The sequence below is a fragment of the Oncorhynchus tshawytscha genome, linkage group LG09 (genome assembly GCF_018296145.1).
Source record: "Oncorhynchus tshawytscha isolate Ot180627B linkage group LG09, Otsh_v2.0, whole genome shotgun sequence".
NCBI lineage: Eukaryota > Metazoa > Chordata > Actinopteri > Salmoniformes > Salmonidae > Oncorhynchus > Oncorhynchus tshawytscha.
Window position 1 is genome coordinate 80,947,437 of NC_056437.1, and position 23,424 is coordinate 80,970,860.

Sequence of the window (23,424 nt, forward strand, 5' to 3'; positions counted from 1 at the left end):
TTCATCACACTGGCCCGGTTGCGGATTGCGCGTGGAGGAGGGGCGTGAGGGAATCCCGGGCACTGAAGGGTTACATATATCGCGCTATTGTCGTCCGTTATCAAAGGAAGTGAAGGTGGAATAATGAATGGACCGCGATATACAGTAGGGAGAAGAACATTCTCTCGAATTTTTAAAGGTTGAGCGGAAAGACGATGTGTTTTGTTATGTCATGGACTGTTATTGCCTTGGGAGTCCAAAGAAGTGGATGGATTCCTGGGCGAATCAGCGACAATGTCAACGGGACTAACTGAGCTCGAGGAAGCATCTTTGCACGTCACGCACCGTTGTTCAAGCAGCATCAACCGCGAAATGAACATTCTGGTGTATTGTGAACATTTAATGCTGTAGGTGTAACTTATTTTAGACACCGCCAAAGAATTGGTGCAGTAGACTGTATTGCAAGTGAAGTCTCTAAAGACATTGTTGGTGGTGCACAAAGATGCTCTAAAAACAACCGGAAGAAGTGAAGGTGACAGTCGACTATCAACATGGGGATTGATTTAATAATTTAATTAACCTATAGGCTACAGCGGAATAACTTTATTTTAGACACGTAAAAGCCCGAAGACCCTGCTCGTTTCAGATGCTACGGGACATCCTGGCATTTGGTGGTTTTCAAGCGGTTCCTCAAAGTGACACTACACGCGCACTGTGAGCTTTGGCTCGAAGTGAGCAACGCCGCCGTCTCGGCTGTGTTATTTGAGTGAGAACCGGACAGCCAGTGGATGCCGCAGAGTTGTTTGGGTCGAAACCGAAACAAGTGAAGGGTCAGGGGGCTGTTTTGGGGAATTCCCCATCCGACTGCGCCTTATTACAACATGGATGACTCGGGGATAATTCGGCGTCGGAGGCTGCAGGTGAGGTCTGGGTGTAATGTGTTTGATAGTATCTCTAATTGACAGTTAGTTCCATGTAGGCTACACTCATGTCAATAGAAATCGTACAGAATGTGCCATTGAGTTGAGATTATGTTCAATACAATTTTTAGGCTAATATGTTAATAACCAATTACCCACACACAACATCCTTTTTAGAGCATGTGTATATATATATATAACAACTGTGTTATGCATTTATGACTTCATATGCTCAGCTGCAGAAATCTTGATTTAATGTATCTCAGCAGAGGTCATGTTCATAAGATACTTGGCGACTCTATGTCTATAATGCCATTCAAGGTAATATCTCCATAATAAAAATGTACCGCCATGCATATTGATATGACATGTACATATTACTAAAGCCGACGTGTTCATCCATTATGAAGTAGCCTGGTTAAGTACGGGTCACCCCTCCCCCTTTGAACGTGATTCAGTCAAGTGAACTGAGCTGAGCGGTCAGCCAGGCGGGCAGGCAGGCAGAGTGCCTTAGGGCCTGATTAGGGCTGGGCAGTATAGTGATGAAGAGGACGGAGGATAGAGAGCTGGGAATGGAGAGACTGGGGTTGACCATTACTCAGTTTCTTTATTGTGCTGGGAAAATCCACCTCATGGCATCGTCAACTCTCTCAATTCCATCATGTGTGGTGGGGTCCGTGTCGGTGCACATATGCTTGATTCAATTAATTAAGAACAAATCATTAATTACAATGATGGCCTGGCAAGAGGCAAATGGCAATGTAAGACAAAATGGACAACACAGACAGAAGACACTGGCAACAGCACAAACACAACAGCAAACAAACAGTGGATGTGTGTGTGAAGTAAAACATAGGGCAAAGCAAACTAGTGACATCGGGAGACAACTAGAAACATCTACATGTCTCAACAACAAGCATGAGTCATGAATGTGCATAAGGAAGATGTGTGTGTATGCCAGTGTGCTTCTCTCTGTGTGTTTATGAGGATGGATAGTGTCTGGATGACCATCCTTCAGATTCATCCAACAGCTCATCTCCCTGGAGTCTCATCATCCCAGCCACTCTCACAACCGTTAGTGTCTGTTTAAAATTCCCCTTCTGGCGCATCTCTCATCTCTCTGCGCCATATGGTGACACACCCCACTCCCACAGAGGGCAGGTCAAAGGCCAGCCCCATAATGCACTGCTTCAACATGACTAACATGAAACAAACATCTTTGTATCTGCTCCACACTATCCCTCCAGCCTCCACACACACACACACACACACACACACACACACACACACACACACACACACACACACACACACACACACACACACACACACACACACACATACATACATACACATACACACACATGTATATACTTGTACAGTATGTACAGTAGCATACAGGGGAAGGACCGACCTGAATAATGTGTGGGTTATTGAGGATTGTGTGCCAGCCAGTGGGGATGACATGACACTTCCATACTACAGTATCACCCTCCTCCCCAGCCACTTTCCATCTGTCAGACATGGTACGTACGGTAAGCCAATCACTGACACTGACTGAGGTGATGAGTAGGACCCTGTCTAGGTTCTGATCAGCCCCCCAGACTCACTTTCTCACCATTGTCCTTCGTGTGTCCACGAAATGATGGGGCCAGCGGTGGTGTAGCTGTGGGCAGGGAGTCCAGCCGGTACTGTTTCATTACAGCCGGGGACATTTCTCTTCCGGCTCAGACAGGAGGAGCTGAAGGGCATGACGTCAGACGACCATTTATAGTGCTGCTGTTTCTCCTATCTCGGGAAGCATGGCAGGGTCCGGCAGCAGCATTACTCTCAGCCTGCCTCTGTCTGATCCTCATGGCTGGCTGGTGTCTTAGCCAGCCCATCTCATTATCAGAGAGCTTCACAGAGATTACTGCCAGGAAGTGGTCTGGGGGAAGATAATTAAAGTAGCACCATATTGCTGATATTGAGGTGTTGTACAAAAGCTGGAGAACATATGTTCATCCAGGTACTTTTTGCAGGTTCTGGAGTTCTAGGTGAATTTATGTTTAATAGAAAGGAAAACACTGCACACTGTTGCTCCCAGGGGATTTTAGGCACAGATCTGGCGAAGGGTACCAAAACATTTCTGCAGCATTGTAGGTCCCCAAGAACACAGTGGCCTCCATCATTCTTAAATGGAAGAAGTTTGGAACCACCAAGACTTCCTAGAGCTTGCCACCCGGCCAAACTGAGCAATCGGGGGAGAAGGGCCTTGGTCAGGGAGGTGACCAAGAACCCGATGGTCACTCTGACAGAGCTCCAGCGTTCCTCTGTGGAAATGGGAGAACCTTCCAGAAGGACAACCATCTCTGCAGTACTCCCCCAATCAGGCCATCATGGTAGAGTGACCATACGGAAGCCACTCCTGTGTGAAAGGCATATGGCAGCCCTCTTGAAGTTTGCCAAAAGGCACCTAAAGGCTTTCAGACCATGAGAAACAAGATTTTCTGGTCTGATGAAACCAAGCTGGAACTCTTTGGCCTGAGTGCCATTGGTCATGTCGAGCAAACCTGTGCCCATCCCTATGGTGAAGCAGGGTGGCGGCTGCATCATGCTGTGGTGATGTTTTTCAGCGTCTGGGACTGGGAGACTAGTCAGGATCGAGGGAAAGATCAACAGAGCAAAGTACAGAGAGATCCTTGATGAAAACCTGCACCAGAGCGCTCAGGAACTCAGACTGGGGTGGAGGTTCACCTTCCAACAGGACAACGACCCTAAGCAAACAGCCAAGTCAATGCAGGAGTGGCTTTGGGACAAGTCTCTGAATGTCCATGGGTGACCCAGCCAGAGCCCGGACGTGAACCCGATCGAACATCTCTGGAGAGACCTGAAAATAGCTGTGCAGCGACGCTCCCCATCCAACCTGACAGAGCTTGAGAGGATCTACAGAGAAGAATGGGAGAAATTCCCCAAATACAGGGTTGCCAAGCTTGTAGTGTCATACCCAAGTGGACTTGAGGCTGTAATTGCTGCCAAAGGTGCTTCAACAAAATACTGAGTAAAGGGTCTGAATTCTTATGTATATGTAATATTTCAATTTTTTTATGACATTTGCATACATTTCTAAAAACCTGTTTTTGCTTTGTCATTAAGGGGTATTATGTGTAGGTTGATGAACAAACAATTTAATCCATTTTAGAATAAGGCTGTAACAAAACAAAATGTGGAAAAAGTCAAGGGGTCTGTCACGCCCTGACCTTAGAGATCCTTTTTATGTCTCTATTTTGGTTTGGTCAGGGCGTGAGTTGGGGTGGGCATTCTATGTTTTTGTGTTCTATATTTTCTATTTCTGTGTGTTTGGCCGGGTGTGGTTCTCAATCAGAGGCAGCTGTCTATCGTTGTCTCTGATTGAGAACCATACTTAGGTAGCCTTTTCCCACCTGTGTCTTGTGGGTAGTTGTTTTCTGTTTTGTGTTTCTGCACCTGACAGGACGTTTTCGTTCATTCTCTTTGTTATTTTGTTTTGTGTTCAGTTTAAATAAAAATAACATGAACATTTACCACGCTGTACTTTGGTCTGATGATTCCTCTTCTTCCGACGATGAATGTTGTTACAGGGTCTGAATAGTTTCCGAATGCACTGTACATCACAATCACTTGTATTCTATAAATTAGGATTTCACATTGAAAGGATAAAACTCCTTGAGATGCACCATCCCGTGTTGAAACGGTCACCAGCGCACCACGTTCTGCTCTGGGCTGAATACACAAGTATATTGTGGTGCATCCGTTGGAACAGTGACTTATAACTGAGAGTTCAACCTCCTGAACTGTATTTGTAATGCTGCCAACCACAGCAATCACAGGACAATACAGTCTATTTGAATATATTCATAGACATTTGACGTATGTTTCGTCATTGTGTCACAAACATACCAATGTGGTTGCGACTCAGAAGGACCATTTAGACTCCTCAATCCACAGTGCAGAACCTTCTGGAAGAGCAGTCATCCTCGTCACAGAGAGGGGGTAAATATAGAGCATAATTGTTTTGCTTTCAAATCTGTGATCAGGCAGTGGGCACAGTACGGTTGTGACAGAGCTCCATCTGTCGTCATTCCGCTCCAGATCCATCAGATTCAGAGCACCAATCTCTACCGTCAGCCAGTCGCTGTGCTTTTAGTGTGTTTAACATTCAGAGAGCGGAAACTCAATTACAATCTCTTTCATTAGTCTCAGCTTCCTGGATTGACTAAGTCAATGACACAATGGCTGGCCATCAATAAAGTCTATATTTCAGTGTGACATGAGTTTCTCCCCATATGGCCTGACAAAGTGAGAGAGCATTAAAATATTGGTTCAACAATGAAAATCATGTTGTTTGTCAGGCAGTTTGAGGGGGTGACCTTTATTCATTGCATATTTTTTTATTCAAAAACATGACATTATAACTTACATTATCTGACATTCTCATGCAAATCTAAAGCAAATTAATATTCAGGAGGGGAGGCACCTTTTTTCAGACCACTCTCCAGACCAGATGTTATTCCATCATATATGAGCTGATTGGATACATTGGCTCTCAAGCAGCTAATCTCCTCTCCTAAACTCATTAGTTCTTTTTGAACCTATACGCTTTCCTGAATCCCTTTACTATATCCCTCTTCCATATCCCACTCCTGAGTTGGCTCTGTGGAGTGACCTCCTCCTAAGTATCCCCGGTCCAGGGTCCAGTTTCTTTCCTCCATGGTAGGGCCCTGTCCATTGTACTGATTCCTTCTTCCAAGCTAGGGCCCTGTCCATGGTGCTGATTCCAATGCAGGACATTTAAAACTGGAAGTGTATTTTACGTTGTAAAAGGCTTCTGAAGTTTCCAATTGTCATGCTGGTATAAAGGATTTTGGAGACAGGCGCAATAGGTTTTTTTAATACACCCAAAACAAACACGTATACAAAAACACTGGGCTGTACCCAAACAAAAGAGCGAGGGTAAACCTCATTGACCGACACAGGACAATACCCATAATACACAATATATATAACACGCAGCATAACTGCTGCACCAACGCATAGGCACTCATACCACCAACGGACATGGGAACAATAACCCCCCCCCCCCATGGGAACCAAAGGACACATACATACAAATACTAATCAGTGGGAATAGGGGACAGGTGTGCTTGATGAAAGATTTGGAGGGATCCGTGAAAGCAATTTACATTTTGAAATTTCAGACTTGATTTTCTCTTGCTTAAAATGTATCAACCCCGACAAACATTTCCATTCATTATAATCAACATAATAATTCACATTTCCTGTTGCTGCTGGATTATTTTCCTGATGTCCAAATTAAATTTAAATTAATTTTCCAAATTAAGATCCTACACCTGTAGGGCCCTGTCCATGGTTCTGATTCCTTCCTCCCAGACAAATAGAAGGTCACATTCTCTTTGATGCACCACATTGTTCTCTTTGTTGTCTAGACATGCCTCAGACAGGCCACAGCAGTAAAGGGCCCTACTGAGGACATCAGACAATGAGCAGACTCATTTTGATTAAATGCTGTAGTCGGCTTAGTGCATCCTGCTTTGTTCCTTTGGTTTCATACCTCTATATTCGGAAGGTTTTCTCTTCATTCTTTCTTACTCTAACTAGTCTGCACTTGTAGCATAAAAAGATTTCCGCTCTTTGTGTGTCAAAGCAAACTAGATAATCATGTTATGAGAGGTTACATGACCTGGATGAAAAATTATGCGCAATGGAGAGTATCCATTGAAAGTGCATTTCAGTACAGGCATAGACTCAATATGGATCTATGCCACAGCTCTTAAAGTGGCAATTATAAAGTGATTCACTGGTATGTGCAGTATGACGGGTACGAGCCAGATAGCTTATGATGTTGTGTCTGAGATATGTTCATACACCTTCCACATTGCTAGTCTCTCTCTGCACTGTCTTCCCTCCATCCACACTTTCAAGTAATGTACAGAGCTCTGATGGCTCAGGATCAATTAGTCTGACCAATGGAGGAGGAGTGAGGAGGAATCAATAGGTTGAATATTCGGTCATCCTTGTAAAGAGGAAGTTGTTTCTATTAACACGTAAACCCACGGGAGGAGCTTAACATACACCAACAACTATCGGTGACCTTCGGCTTGTGCTGGGTGTAAAACCCATGTGAGAATCTGACCTTACAATGGTGAGGTTACTTCTCTTTTGATCCAAAATTATTTATTTCATATTTACTCCTCAATCAAGGTTCTGCTGCCTTCTCTCACAAGCATTCATAGCTTTTACCAACTCTCTCTGGGGTAAGACTAAATCTGTAGAGTGTTCCATTTGACACTTCAAGGTAACTGAGTGTTGAAGGTATTCTGCTACGTGGGAGGTTTGTCCCTGGGATACAAAGACATTCTACTTGACAAGCACACACTGTGGAGAGGGTTTCTCTAGTTGTTCCAGAGGGAGAACCTTATGAAGAGGATCACACACACACATTATTCAGTCTATTTCCTATAGGGATGGGGGAAAAATTGATACAGTTACATATCACAAACATTATTTTTGGATGATATTAATTATTAATTTGTAATAATAAAAAATAATACAAATAATTGTAGGTAGAGATAGTCGGTTGTAGCTGTGCCAAAAACTCGGGTATTTTTCATCCTATAGCTTGTTCTCCACCTTCCTTTTAAATAGTGAGCCAACATTATTTCAGCAGTTTTATTTCCCATACAGATCAAAACTCATTTTATCATGCTCTCTCGTCTCTCTGCAGCAGACATATAGTGAGCAATATGTTTGCAACATCAAATCGCAATATAGAATCATGATAATTCCAATACATATCGTATCAGCTCCTAATATTGTGATGATTTCGTATTGTGAAGTCCCTGGGAATTCCAAGCCCTAACAGCTTATAGTATACATGTAAGCACACACACACACACACACACACACACACACACACACACACACACACACACACACACACACACACACACACACACACTCAAACAAACATGTACACTTTAGCTCAAGATTAACCTAATATTGTATTGATTAATGGCATCTTGACTGAGTCGAGTTGCTAATGCATTAATTAGCGCTCTACACAACACACACCTGGGAAACGGGCTCATGTTAGTCACCGAAGTGATGCCTGTGAGCACTTTTCTCTCTATTATCTCTCTGTTCACCTCTTCTTGGCCTTCTCTCTCTTGGCCCCTCTTTCCTTTATTTATTTTGCAGTACCTCTTGGTCAATTTGCAATTTTTCTGTCTCTTTAATGTCTGGAGAGAGTTGTCTATAGACAAGGTATGACAGCAATCCATGCGTTAGTTTTATTTTCCTGGCATTGTTTCCAAATGCTAAACCAGTGCCTCAGTTAGAAGCATTTCAAAGAGAGAGAGAGAGAGAGAGAGAGAGCGAGAGAGAGAGAGAGAGAGAGGCGCTTGGCGGTCGGCGTCGCCGGTCTTCTAGCCATCATCAATCGACTTTTCCTTTTGTTTTGTCTTGTCTTCCCACACACCTGGTCTCAATTCCCTCATTGCATGTTGTGTATTTAACCCTCTGTCCCCCCCCACACATGTCTTTGTGCGGAATTGTTTATTGTAAGTGCATGTGCACGTTTTCTCTGGTGCGCGACGGGTTTTGTACCTATTTGTTTGTTGTTCTGGTTTCCGGTGATTTTATGATTAAGACTGCTCCGTTGATTACCCAGTTTTGCTCTCCTGCGCCTGACTTCCCTGCCACCAGTTACGCACTCCCTTACAGAGGGAGCGGTAGAGAGAGTGTTGGTCCACTTCAAAGCACTGGTCCACATTGCTGAAGTACACACTCACATATACAAGCACATAATGCACTTATCCATCCTCTCTGTTCGGCTGTTTCGTGGTATCTTTCCCCCAACGGAATTCACAAACAAAGACACACAGAATACCATGTACTGTGTATATTAATGTCCTGTATATGTGAGTCTTTATAGCAGAGGCGAGGTCCAAGTGGACTAAGAGACTGAAGGGAGGTGTCAAGTCATAACATTCCATTGCTTAGCTTATGGTCAAATGTGGTGAGGTGACGTACAGGGGTTTAGTTGATGTCTGTTTCTCTGCTTCTAACCACCTCGTAACCTGTGAATCCCTCTAATGTTACCAGTACCTGATCTCTGTTGTCCTCTCTTTTTCTGCCTTTCTTCCAGAAGGATCTGCCACTGCCCCGCAAGAACAGCAGGTTAGTACATCTTCCCTCCCTCCTGGCCAACTGGGCACTCCCTATGAAACACCCCCCGAGCCTGGGGAAGTGTGTGTTTGGAAACAACAACTCTTTTATCAGCCGAGGGCTCTACTGTCCTGGTTGGAAGATTTCATCCCTGTTGAATCCCTGTTAAGACATGATTAGCATTTCAACACCCTATTGTGGGTTTGAGGATACTTGAGAGGTACTTAGAGGGGAATTAGAATGAATGGAGGAGGCAATCCTGCTGTCTGTCTGGGTAGACAGCGCTCTGCGTCTGATTGCTTTCCATGGTGCTGAAACACTTCCTCCTCTTTCTTTGTCTGTCTCTCGCTCTGCCTCTCTCGCTCTGTCTCTCGCTCTGCCTCTCTCGCTCTGTCTCTCGCTCTGCCTCTCTCGCTCTATCTCTCACGCTATCTCTCACTCTGCCTCTCTCGCTCTGTCTCTCGCTCTGTCTCTCTCACCCTCCTTCTCATACCCTAGCTTGTGTGTGGTAGGGAAACAGCTCCAGTGTGTTATTGTCTGTGTCAGCAAGACAAAGATATGGCTGAAATGATTTATTGTGTTAATTAAATGTTATAATAAGTTAATAATGTGGTAGATGAAGCTTTTATCATTCTATCATTGTGTGTGTGTGTGTATGTGCACGCTTGTGTGTGTTTATAATCACAGCATACAGAACAGAGACACAAGCAGTCTCTCTGTGTAGTCTCTGTCCCTACTTCCATCCAGTCCCTCTCTCTGCCTTTCTTTGTAACCCGTCTCTTCCCCCTGCCCATATCACCCACACCATACCCCTGGGAAATAAACCAGGAAATGAACCTGGGGACTGTGCTGACCTCTGACCTCAGTGACCACTGGTCATCTCCTCTATCTTTCCCTCACAGTGGTATTCAGCTTTCATTTTGTCCCCCATTTAGTCATCAACTCTATGCTCTCCTCCAGAGATGTACCATCTGGGTTCATTCTGTCTCAGTCTGGTTCCCATTCTAGGCCTCCCTCCCCTTAGACCAGTATCATCCATATCATCCATTATAGATGAGCTCACTGGAGTAGGCCTCACATTCATCTACTGCCTTGATCTATTCATCTGGATGTGGTGTCTCCTCTATTGTTCTCAGTAGGCTTGTATTTATCAGCACTTTTGTGGTTTTACATTTGCTTGGATGAATTATGGAATGGATGTGCACATATCTAATTTAAAATATCTGTTTTTTTGTTATGCACAACACATCCACTTGTATACACACATATTGCAGATAAACACATACACCTCTACCACCTTCTAGCATCAGCTTCAATTAACAAGCTCTGGACTTCTTTGAGAGTATTCTCCTCCTCCCTGGGATAATGAATTCATCATCCCTTCCCTTGCCATGGCCTTTACCCTTGAGACACGATCCACAATTCCCTGTCTGCTTTTTTGTTCCTATTTAAAATCAAAGACAGCCTCCCTCCCTCCCTCCCTCCCTCCCTCCCTCCCTCCCTCCCTCCCTCCCTCCCTCCCTCCCTCCCTCCCTCCCTCCCTCCCTCCCTCCCTCCCTCCCTCCCTCCCCTCCCTCCCTCCCTCCCTCCCTCCCTCTCCTTTACTGTCGTTTGTCTACCGCCACATCACTCAAACACCGGTGCACATCTAAAGGTTGAGGGAGCGTTTGCGATGACATTTTCAAGGGACCCTGCTGCTTCCTGACTCTCACTTCTCAACTGCTCTCGTTGCTTAGCATTACGCTAAGCTACCCTCACTTCGCAAGCAACATGTTCCGACGCACCAAAAGGTACAATATAAAACAAAGGGCACTGTTAAATAGGTCAGTGTGTCTTGAGGGGTGGGGGATTCTGTCTTTGTAATACGTGATGTTGTTCCCTGTCCTCCCTTTTGTTTGCATCCTTCTCTTATCCCTCCCTCTCTCCATCACCTCATCTATCTGTGTTTCTCTCCCTCTCTGTGTTTGTGTATCAGCTAAGTGTACATTAGGAGGTGGTTAGCATTGACAGTGCGACTGATGTGTTTGTGCTTATAAGGTCACCGAGTGTGTGTGTGTGTGTGTGTGTGTGTGTGTGTGTGTGTGTGTGTGTGTGTGTGTGTGTGTGTGTGTGTGTGTGTGTGTGTGTGTGTGTGTGTGTGTGTGTGTGTGTGTGTGTGTGTGAGAGAGAAGAGAGAGAGAGTCCATCTGGTTTTGTATTTCTGCCCAGTACTGCTGAGTGAGGCTGTCGAGTGGCTTAGAGTAGTGTTTATAAAGATTGCTGTGTCAGGGGTTCTACGGACATCCTCTTTGTACCAGCTAAGATAGGACTGTAATATTATTTGAGGCTTAATATAGTTTTTACTAATCAGTGACTCAAAAAATGAAAGTTGACTGTTTGATTATATCCATGGCTCTGTTTGAATCAGGTTGACTCAGTGATGCTGAGATAAACTCTTTGTTGAGCGATGACTGTAAGGGAATACGTACAGTTGAAGTCGGAAGTTTACATACACATAAACTACTCCACAAATTTCTTGTTAACAAACTATAGTTTTGGCAGGTCGGTTAGGACATCTACTTTGTGCATGACACAATACATTTTTCCAACAATTGTTTACAGACAGATTATTTCACTTACAATTCACTGTATCACAATTCCAGTGGGTCAGAAGTTTACATACACTAAGTTGGCTGTGCCTTTAAACAGCTTCGAAAATTCCAGAAAATTATGTCATGGATTTAGAAGCTTCTGATAGGCCAATTGACATAATTTGAGTCAATTGGAGGTGTACCTGTGGATGTATTTCAAGGCCTACCTTCAAACTCAGTGCCTCTTTGCTTGACATCATGGGAAAATCAAAATAAATCAGCCAAGACCTCAGGAAAAAAATTGTAAACCTCCACATGTCTGGTTCATCCTTGGTAGCAATTTCCAAACACCTGAAGGTACCACGTTCATCTGTACAAACAATAGAATATAAGTATAAACACCATGGGACTACGCAGCCGTCATACCCCTCAGGAAGGTGACGCATTCTGTCTCTTAGAGATGAACGTACTTTGGCGCGAAAAGTGCAAATCAATCCCAGAACAACAGCAAAGGACCTTGTGAAGATGCTGGAGGAAACAGGTACAAAAGTATCTATATCCACAGTAAAACGAGTCCTATATTGACATAACCTGATTGGCCGCTCAGCAAGGAAGAAGCCACTGCTCCAAAACCACCATAAAAAAGCCAGACTACGGTTTGCAACTGCACATGGGGACAAAGATCATACTTTTTGGAGAAATGTCCTCTGGTCTGATGAAACAAAAATATAACTGTTTGGCCATAATGACCATCGTTATGTTTGGAGGAAAAAGGGGGAGGCTTGCAAGCCGAAGAACACCATCCCAACTGTGAAGCAGGGGGTGGCAGCATCATGTTGTGGGGTGCTTTGCTGCAGGAGGGACTGGTGCACTTCACAAAATATATGGTATCATGAGGATGGAAAATTATGTGGATATATTGAAACAACATCTCAAGACATCAGTCAGGAAGTTAAGCTTGGTCGTAAATGGGTCTTCTACGTGGACAATGACCCCAAGCATACTTCCAAAGTTGTGGCAAAATGGCTTAAGGACAACAAAGTCAAGGTATTGGAGTGGCCATCACAAAGCCCTGACCTCAATCCTATAGAAAATTTGTGGGCAGAACTGAAAAAGCGTGTGCGGGCAAGGAGGCCTACAAACCCGACTCATTTACACCAGCTCTGTCAAGAGGAATGGGCCAAAATTTACCCAACTTATTGTGGGAAGCTTGTGGAAGGCTACCCGAAACATTTTACCCAAGTTAAACCATTTAAAGGCAATGCTACCAAATACTAATTGAGTGTATGTAAACTTCTTACCCACTGGGAATGTGATGTTTCAAAATAAAATATGAAATAAATCATTCTCTCTACTATTATTCTGACATTTCACATTCTTAAAATAAAGTGGTGATCCTAACTGACCTTAGGCAGGGAATTGTTACTAGGATTAAATGTCAGGAATTGAGAAAAACTGAGTTTAAATCTATTTGGCTAAGGTGTATGTAAACTTCAACTGTAGCTCTCTGACACAGAATATTATAAAACAGTTAGTTCTAGCCATGATCAACATCATTTTGCTTTAATCTCAGAGAAGTACTCCTACTGTGCCCCAGTCCCTCTGACTCACAAGGACTTCATTCTCTCCTGCTGATTGGCCAGGGATTAGGCTGCCTCTGGCCTGTTATTACTGCAGTTTTAACACACACACCAACACACACAAACACCCACCAGACAGAAAATACTTGACTTAGTCAGCATGCTGATTAACAAGAAGTCTGTTGTGCTGATGGTAGTAGTTTCATATGAATTTGTGTGTTCAATCATCTCATAGTGCCCCTATATTATTATTTTCAAACACATGTCTATATTCCCATTACACTGCAGTGTAATAGATCTATCGGCCTGTGTTACCATTTTAAGTTAGCAGCTAAGTTATCAACATCATTCCCTATTTGTTTTGAATGGACATGCCATTATCACACTACATTATCTTCAAGTCACATCCTCAAGTCAAAGTGGCTTGAGCAAGTGAGGAGAGAGAGTGAGGGAGAAAGAAAGGGGTAGAGAAAATGAGAGTGGGAGAGAGAGGGAGTGAGTAAGAGCACAGGGCCCAGGGGTAATATCTCTATCTCAGCCTCCATCAAGGACCAACACACTGGGGTTATGTGAGCAGTGAAGACATGCACAGGCCTCTCTTTCTCTCGCTCTCTCTCTCTCTCTCTCTCTTTCTCTCTCTCTCTTTCTCTCTCTCTCTCTCTCTCTCTCTCTCTTTCTCTCTCTCTCTCTCTCTCTCTCTCTCTCTCTCTCTCTCTCTTTCTCTCTCTCTCTCTCTCTCTCTCTCTCTCTCTCTCTCTCTCTTTCTCTCTCTCTCTTTCTCTCTCTCTCTCTCTCTCTCTCTTTCTCTCTCTCTCTCTCTCTCTCTCTCTCTCTCTCTCTCTCTCTCTCTCTTTCTTTCTCTCTCTCTCTCTCTTTTTCTCTCTCTCTCTCTTTTCTCTCTCTCTTTCTTCTCTCTCTCTCTCTCTCTCTCTTTCCCTCTCCTTATTTCTTTCTGTGTGTATCCAGCTCTTTACAGTTTAAACACGAAAGAGCGGATGGCAGAGAGAAAGAGAGCTCGTGAGCGAGAGAACGTCCTGGGATCCATTCAGCCGTAGTCAAGCACATGCGTGCACACAAGTCTCTCCTCTTTTTATGTGGGGGTGTGTGTGTTTCCGTGTGTGTGTTAGCTAAATACAGATGTAGTGTGTGGGTGTGTTTAGGATGGAAGGAGTGAGAGGTAAAGAAGATAAAGAGGGAAGGAGTGATAAAAGGAGAGATAATGAGTGTTGATAATCAGACAGTGTATGTCCCTCAGGTGCTGGGCTCAGGTGTACCTCATCACAAAAATGATCAGAGCGAAAACAACACGTCTCCATCACCAACCCCTCCCTAGAACACACACACAAACACACACACACACACACACACACACACACACACACACACACACACACACACACACACACACACACACACACATACCTCTCCCTCTCTAATGGCCACACCTTAACCCTTACAAACAAACAAGGCCATCAGACCCACTATTACACAGTACTTAAAGGTAGACTCAGTAATATGACGTAGATGCAGAAAGTAAAGAGCGTAGTGGGTCAATTTTCGCAACAACTAAGAGCATTGAACCACAAGGCTTCTCCACTGTTTTGGTGCCCTGGCTGCCACGTTGTTCACAGTGTGAAGCGAACCCGTGCTCATACGCAGATACTGTGTGTGACTGTGAGAGTGAAGTCTCGCATCTCATTTATCTCAATATATCTTCGGTGCTGCTCGTGGCAATGCGATTTCTCTGAATCTACCTTCAACCAATACCCCACATATCACACATCGAAGGAGGTAAGTGGGGTGTCGAGATACCTGGGCCAGACCAAAGAATCCGTCCTTCTGAGTGGTCTCCTGTCTCTCAGGGGATGTTTGGACTCAATAGCAGTAGCTTTGGTGGAAGTGGTAGCATTACTCCTCTCTTAGAGTAAAAATCCATTCTGTGGTGTAATGGGGCTTTTATTCTCTTTGATCTTCTTTAGTCCCGTCAGAGCCTGACTTCAGTTCCAGAAAAAGTCTACCCCCTCAATACTGAATCTGAAGAATGCCACTCTTGACACTGTCCTGTTTCTCTGTCAGCCTCTATGTTTCTAGACAAAATAAGGGATCTTTGTTAATCAAAGACAATAACAAGAAGCTAATGTTTTGACTCTGAGACTGCAACGTCAAGCTGTTCTAGCTTTGAAGTAAGCGCCGAGACCAGTGGTATTCAAAGTTGGGGTTGTAATTTAAAAAAATAATAATTAAGAGTGAAGATTATTGTATGGGACAATTATACAAACGTTTTTGAGAAAGATCATTTGAAAATTGTTATTGAGTAAATGTATTTATTGGTTTCTTTTTTTGGGGGGGGGGAGAAAAAATAGTTTGAATATCACTGCCCTAGACACTGATCTACGGTCAGTTGTGATTTCCCTTAACTGGCTATAGCCCCCACAATAGTATGGCATTGGTTGAAGCTCAATGTTAAATTCAGGTACACAACACACCTCTGGTCATGACCCACCTGGGTTGTTAGAATTAGGAAAACAATAAAATGTCTTGTCCCGACCTAGCTCAATATCTAGGAGTCAGATAAGACCAAGACTACAGAGTCCATAAAGTGATTATTAGACTTGCCACCTTTTGGACTGAATATGTTTGTAGGGGCAACAGTTTTGATTAAATGTATCATTTATCAATCTCACGTGTTCGTTTCTGTCCATTAAGAACCGATGATGTGCTACTCTTTTTGTTACATTTCTGACAACGCTAACACCCAGCTAGCACAGTGGATCTGGGCTGATTCCGGCTGAGAGTCGGGCACTCGACTGAGAGTTAGACTTGGCCGACGTCATGTGGCCCGAGTCTGGGCCGCCTTCGGCAGTATTACTTATGGCTAGGTTGTGGGGATTGAGCTCGGGACAATTTGGCCCAAATATATTACTTGGGGCTCGGGCCGATTGTGGTTACTCTCTGGCAGATGATTACACAGGCTGCTTTATACAGTATAATTAACATTTCATTATTTATTTATTTTTCCATATTTTCTCATTGTTTCTGTGATAAAAAAATAAAATTAACATTTAAATTCTTTAAGTAGTATTTTAGAATTTTGATACTTTGTGCAAGACAATTAAAACCTTTGTGGATGGGGCCTCCTGAATGGTGCAGAGGTCTAAGAAACTGCATCGTAGTGCAAACTGCATTGCTACAGATGCTGGTTCAATACCCATGCCGGCCGTGACCAGGAGACCCATGAGGCGACACACAATTGGCCTAGCGTCGTACGGGTTAGGGGAGGGTTTGGACGGCCGAGATGTCCTTGTCCCATCGCGCTGTAGCGACTACTGTTGCAGGCCAGGCGCATACACAGTCACCAGGTGTATTGTGTTTCCTCTGACACATTGGTGCGGCTAGTTTCCGGGTTAAGCATGCATTGTGTCAAGAAGCAGCGAGACTTGGCTGGGTTGTGTTTTGGAGGACGCACGGCTCTCGACCTTCGCCCTCCTGAGGTCGTATGGGAGTTGCAGCGATGGGACAAGACAATTGGATATGATGAAAAGGGGGTAATAAATCAATTCAATTATTTAAAACAATTGTGGATGGGTATAATTTGTATGTATAAAATGACTAAATCAGGTAATTTTTATACATTTATTTACAATTGCATCGAGCCGCTTCTGGAAGGATTCTGGTAAAATGCTGGCAAAGTCAGCTGAATTCCGGTAGATGGAAACATCGGGCCGATTCTGGTCAATCATTCATTTTGATTTCTGGCCGAGTCCGACACCCGATTCCGAGCTGATTCAATCAGTTATGGCCTCCCGGAAAAGGGCCGCTTCTGGGCAGATTTCTCATTCCTAGCTGGGCATCTTTTTAAGCCGAATTTCAAGAGTTCTAAAACCAGACCAAAGCACTTGGATTGCTCAGCAACAGCGCTAGTAGCTAGCTTTCACCAGTCGGATGAAAGGCAAGCTACAAGAAAAGAAAGCTTGCTATATTTTGCTATGGAAGGTTTTTCACATGGCTGAAGTCATCTGTGTAAACTGTTGACCTTGAAACTTGCATGTAATCAGAGCACAAACAAATAAGCACAAATAAGATAGCGAAAGTCCTTGGGTGCTATTGCCAGTTAGCTAGCCAACTAATGTTAGTCAGTAATGTTAGCTAACTAGCTAGCTACAAGCTAACAAGGCTTTAACATTAGCTGTATGGACTGATCATGAACCGGCACAACTCAATGTTGACAATATCTCCCACATAGCACAGCTAGCTCGCTAAGTAAAGTTCATTGTCAACACCAAACCTTGGGAAACTGCCATGCTGGAGAGACTGGAGAGACCAACTGTAAACTCTCAAGGAATACGTTGTTGCCCTCATCCATCAAATGCACTCCATCCCTATGGGACATCCCAGGGACACACTGCTTATCAGGGTGGCGGATTGTGTTCCCTGAAATGCATACACCAGATGATTGATAGACTGCCGGGCCCTCTCTATGCACTTGTTTATCCTCTGGCCCCACTGGAACATCCAGCTCCTCCGCTGCGCGATATCAGAGAAGACCACCATTGTCCCAGGAAACATTTGGATGACCAGAAGTAGGATGTCAGGGGGAGAAGTAGGATGTCAGGGGGAGAAGTAGGATGTCAGGGGGAGAAGTAGGATGTCAGGGGAGAAGTAGGATGTCAGGATGTTAGGGGAGAAGTAGGATGTCAGGGGAGAAGTAGGATGTCAGGGGAGAAGTAGGATGTCAGGGGGAGAAGTAGGATGTCAGGGGGAGACGTAGAGTGTCAGGGGGAGACGTAGGATGTCAGGGGGAGCTGGCGCAGAACACAGAGCAGTTTGTGTCACTTCTTGCACTTTGTGCCTTGCTCTCCGAGCCACCTAATGTGACAGTCAAGAATGTAAGTGAATAGTTCATTGGTAGGCTATATGTTGATTATTTGTATATTTTCCAGTAGCATGATAGATTGTCTTGTTAAATGAGATCAGGGTTATTTTTCCAGTTTACTCCATATTGGATTAAATGGGTTTTTCACTTCCCTCTGGAAAATCAGCTGTTAATATTAAATGAATACTAATAACTACATTATTTCTGTTGCCATTTGTCATTACTGTGTATTTTTACTTTACTTGTATTGCTGTGTTATGGTGCAAAAACTATCATGTCTACATACACTGAGTGTACAAAACATTAAGGACACCAAAGTTTAGAATGGGCTCCAGATTGGTGCAGCGGTCTAAGGCACTGCATCTCAGTGCTGGAGGCGTCACTACAGACACCCTGGTTTGAATCCAGGCTGTATCTCAACCAGCTGTGATTGGGAGTCCCATAGGGTGATGCACAATTGGCCCAGTGTCGTCCGGGTTTGGCTGGTGTAGGCCGTAATTGTAAATAAGAGTTTGGTCTTAACTGACTTGTCTAGTTAAATAAAGGATAAATAAAAAATATATATATATAAACAAAAACTTCCTAATATTGAGTTACTGTGGGTGTTTAATAAGGTTTAAATTCTAAGCAACCTGCATACACATTGTTTGAAGTACAATAGACCAATGTAGCTATTGTATTAGGTCAAAGCTGTGTGCTGAAAAACCTTGGTAGAGCATGGGTGGAGTAGTAATTGTAGTGTCCATGAATATCCTTTCTTTTTCGGCTTCAGACCAATGCCTACTTCTTACTTAAAAAGTTTGTTTTTGTTTTGAACAGTTATAAGGATCTGGGGAAGGTGAGCTGATCCTAGATCTATGCCCTAGGGCATCTTGTATGAGGATCTGGAACTTGTGTCTCAACTTGTGTCTCAGTTGTAAGAGGGTCAGTAGAAGGTGACTAGGCTCTGTTTGACTTCTCTGGTGGCGGTAATGAAATTAGGCCACACAATTTGACATTTAACACGCAGCATCCTTATGTGGTCCAGTGGAGATGTGACAAGGCTGTGTTAGCCAGAGCTCTGCTTGAGGGCTGGCATGTCCATTTCAACATCCGTCAGTGTTTAAACTCTCAGGGATAATAATGCCACATCCATCATCTGTATATAAAGTGTACAGTAGGCTGGGACAAAGGTCCCCTCATATATAAAATATACTGTACATTTTCGCACCTTTATCTCTGTGTGTTTTTAGGAACTCTTAGCTCCGTATATCCATTTCAGTAGCAGTATTTCAGTAGTCGTGTAGACAGTTTTCCAGGCTGGGATGGCATCGCCTCTCCTCGGGTGTCTCTCCAGATTGGGTTGCTGTGATGTGCTGATGCTGGCGACTTTGTCCCAGCCCATGGAGGTCAGGAGGAGAGGATGCTGGGAGATGGAAGGAATGTGTGATTTTGGATTGACTGAGAATATTCTTGATGGTTCTAGATGGGTATAGCTGTTGAGTGTCAGGATAGAGGACAAGACAAGGCACTCTCTTTTTCACTGTAATATTCTTCTCTCTACCCTAGTTTTCTTTGATTGGTATGTCATCGATTGTGGTCATTTAGTGTAGCCTATACAGTTCTATCACAGATATAACAGATGTTTCACCGGATGTATAAATCTGAAGCATACGGTTGGAATATCCACTCACCGCCAAATATGGTGATGAGAGGAAGCCTACTGGCCGGCAGTGGGAGAAGATGTAGCAAGATGGGTTTTGGCTGACATTCTGCACATTTTCTCATAGATGAAATCTGGACTAAGTTTTGTAGACTTTACCCTTTGCCAAAGTTGAGAAAAAATTGAATTGTTTAGGGAGTGGTCGAAATGTACACAATTGTTACCTGGCGGAAAATGGGGGAGGGTCATGCTTTTACAATTTCAGTCAGGGGGAGGGTTTAGTATTTTTCTATTTTGTCCAGAGGAGGGTCATGTATTTGTAGTCTAAGGCACTGCGATGCTAGAGGCGTCACTACAGACCGATCCTGGGCTGTATCACAACTGGGCGTGATTGGGAGTCCCATAGGGCGGTGCACAATTGACCCAGCATCATCCGGGTTAGGGAGGGTTTGGCTGGGGTTGGCCATCATTGTAAATAAGAGTAAAGATTATTGTTCTTAACTGACTTGCCTAGTTCAATAAAAAAATAACCAAACCTATTGCAATAGATTCGGGGATGTGCCAGATATATGTTTATTATTTTCACTGCCCAAAATGATTAGCTCAGTGCTTACAGTGGCACAGAAAGGTCTGGGTTTTGATGAATAAATTCAGTGGAGTGGGTGTGTGTTACGGCTATCGTCGGAATGAGACCAAGGTGCAGCGTGGTAGGCGTACATTTTGAATTTATTAAATGAACACCAAAAAAACAAGAAAGAATAAACGACACGTAAAGTATTGTAAGCGCTAAACCAGCAACTAACAAAAACAAGATCCCACAACAGAAAGTGGGAAAGGGCTGACTAAGTATGATTCCCAATCAGAGACAATGATAGACTGGTTGGGAACCATACTCGGCCAAAAACAAAGAAATAGACAACATAGAATGCCCACCCCCTAAGAATGCCCACCCCCTAAGGTCACGGCGTGACAGTGTGTGGTCTCGGTGTAAGTGTCTCTTTTCCAAGCATATAAGGATAAACATTTAACACGATGGGCCAGAAAAGGTTGAATACATTGGTCATGCTGTCAATTCAGCATGACTTCTTGTCACACCCTGGCCCTAGAGAGGCTTTTATTCCCTATTTTGGTTAGGCCAGGGTGTGACTAGGGTGGGCATTCTAGTTTCTTTATTTCTATGTTTTCTGTTTCTATGTTTTGGCCAGGTATGGTTCTCAATCAGGGACAGCTGTCTATCGTTGTCTCTGATTGGGAATTGTCGTGTCTTTGGCTATGCCGGATTAAGTGATATGACATGCTATTCTATAAAATCCTTTCTCCGTAATTAATATTACCTGATTGAGCTAATCATATAAATGTAATTAACTAGAGAGTCGGGGCACTACGAAATAATATCTATAGAGCTGTTATCTCCCGAATAAACTCTTAAAGACCTAGTAATATTTTACATCAACAGCAGTCAATATTAATAGTCACCTTAATTTAGTCTCATCTGAAAGTTGTAAATTCTTGGTTATCTTCACGAACCCTGGCTAACAAGTTGAATCAGCAATACAAAATGTGGTTTAATTATTTATTTACTAAATACCTAACTAATCACACAGAATTACATATACAAAGAATGAATCATACCTTGATTACAAATGACGTCATTAAGGAAAACGTCCCTAGCGGGCGGAACAGATATGACAGCTTGTTACACAAAAGAAAAGGGGCTGGGTTTGAGTGAAAGAGCGGGAAGACTGAGGAACAAAGAAAGAAGCTGTGCTATCGTAAATACAGTATCTTATGCATTCTAAATTACCACCCATTTGGAAAAGGAAAATGCAATAAATATTTACTCTGAGCTGTGCTTCGTTAGGTTGGTGGTAGATGGAAGGCCGTGTTGCCAAACCGAGTCCTTTGTCCTTTGAAGAATGTCTCTGGTGTTCAATTGGATACGTTGTAGTAACGTTGTTGTGTGATAGATGGGATACTCTGTCTGTTCTTCCTAGCCTGCGTTTGCAGCTGCTATTGCTAACTCAACGGCTAGGAGATATCACTTCTGTAATGAATAAGAGTTCAAAGTTCCTATCATTCGCAACCAAAGCTCATGCTGAGGTTGGCTTAGTTCTGTAGTTGACATGTTAGTCCTTTTAACGCAGAGGCTGCAGACCTCACGTACTTGGAACCGGAGGTTATATTGTCTTCAAGGCTTTATATAGGAAGGGAGAGGAGGGCGTGTTTGAAAAGTTTTATAACCCATGTCCCTTCACAGGGGCGGGCCACTGATTGAGCAGAGCCCTAACCTTATGAAAACCCAAATCTCTCATTTTGAAGCTAAAATTATATTTAATCTCTTCACCAATAATTTTATATTCAAACATTTAAATTGAACAACAATTCCATGTGAATCCGATAACTACAATGTGCAGACTTTCCGCTGTAGAGTTTATGTCATCTTATCATTGATGAGAATGTCTCAGATGACAACCGAACTGGCATCATATTCATTAAGTACCACCACATATGTTCAATTGGTCGGATGACCAGAATATAGTTCATTTCCCCCCACCTTCTGATGTTCCCAGAATCTCTATGTTAACCAAGGGTTTTGCAAATGTAACATCAGTAGGGTAGAGAGAGGAAAAAGCAGAGAAGAGGTATTTCTGATTGTCATAAACCTACCCCCAGGCCAACGTCATGACAGAATCATACTTAGGCAGCTTGTTTTGCCACCTTAGTTGTGGGTAGTTGTCTTTGTTTGTGGCCTGTATAGCTGAAGTAAGCTTCACGGTCGTGTCCTTATTCTTTGTTTTGTTGGTGACATTTAGTAATAAAAATAAATGTACCATGCTCACCATGCTGCACCTTGATCCGGTCATTTCCACCCTGACGACGATCGTGACACTTCTGCCTTGTTCAAAACAACTGGAAACTCGGAACTGTGAAATCTCAGACTTCAGTGCGTTCAAGACAACTGGGAACTTGGAAAAAAATGAACTAGGAAAATACGTTTTGAACAGTCATCCAACTTGGAATTCCAAGTCTGGAACTTGAACCTCTTTCTAGAGCTCCGACCTGAAGATCACTAACATCATGAATCGACTTTGGTTTTTTTTCTTTGAGTTTTCAGTTGTCTTGAAAGCACCATAAATAAATCCAGAAAATCCAAAGGACCTCCTCGCCACCCTTCTGTTCAAGTGAGCACAGCACAACATGGTGAGTTCTGTCACGATCGTTATAATGAGTGGACCAAGATGCAGCGTGGTATGGTTCCATCCTTTTTATTAGGTAGTGAAACTCAAGGAAAACAAGAAAACGCTAAACGAAATGTAAAGCTCAGGTAGTGCTCGCAGGCAAATCTACATAGACAAGATCCCACAAAGCACAATGGGGAAATGGATACATAAATAGGATCTACGATCAGAGACAATGATAAACAGGTGCCTCTGATTGGGAACCATACCAGGCCAACCTAGATATATAATTCACCTAGATAACCCACCCTTAATCACACCCCGACCTAACCAACATAGAGAATAAAAAGCTATCTTTTTAAATATTTTTTAATGTTAACTTTCACTGCTATGCGGATGACACACAGCTGTACATTTCAATGAAACATGGTGAAGCCCCAAAATTGCCCTTGCTAGAAGCATGTGTTTCAGACATA

At 43.4% G+C, this 23,424-nt stretch overlaps 1 protein-coding gene across 1 annotated transcript in view; it reads left to right on the forward strand.

The window, feature by feature from the left end:
• The window catches only part of LOC112258862 (microtubule-associated serine/threonine-protein kinase 1-like), a 60,003-nt gene continuing 36,579 nt past the window's right edge, over positions 1-23,424 (forward strand). The window contains exons 1-2 of the mRNA XM_024433494.2: positions 1-899; positions 9,088-9,116. Coding sequence (XP_024289262.2) covers positions 861-899; positions 9,088-9,116 — 68 coding nt within the window. The 5' untranslated portion in view covers positions 1-860. The remainder of the gene's footprint in view (positions 900-9,087; positions 9,117-23,424) is intronic.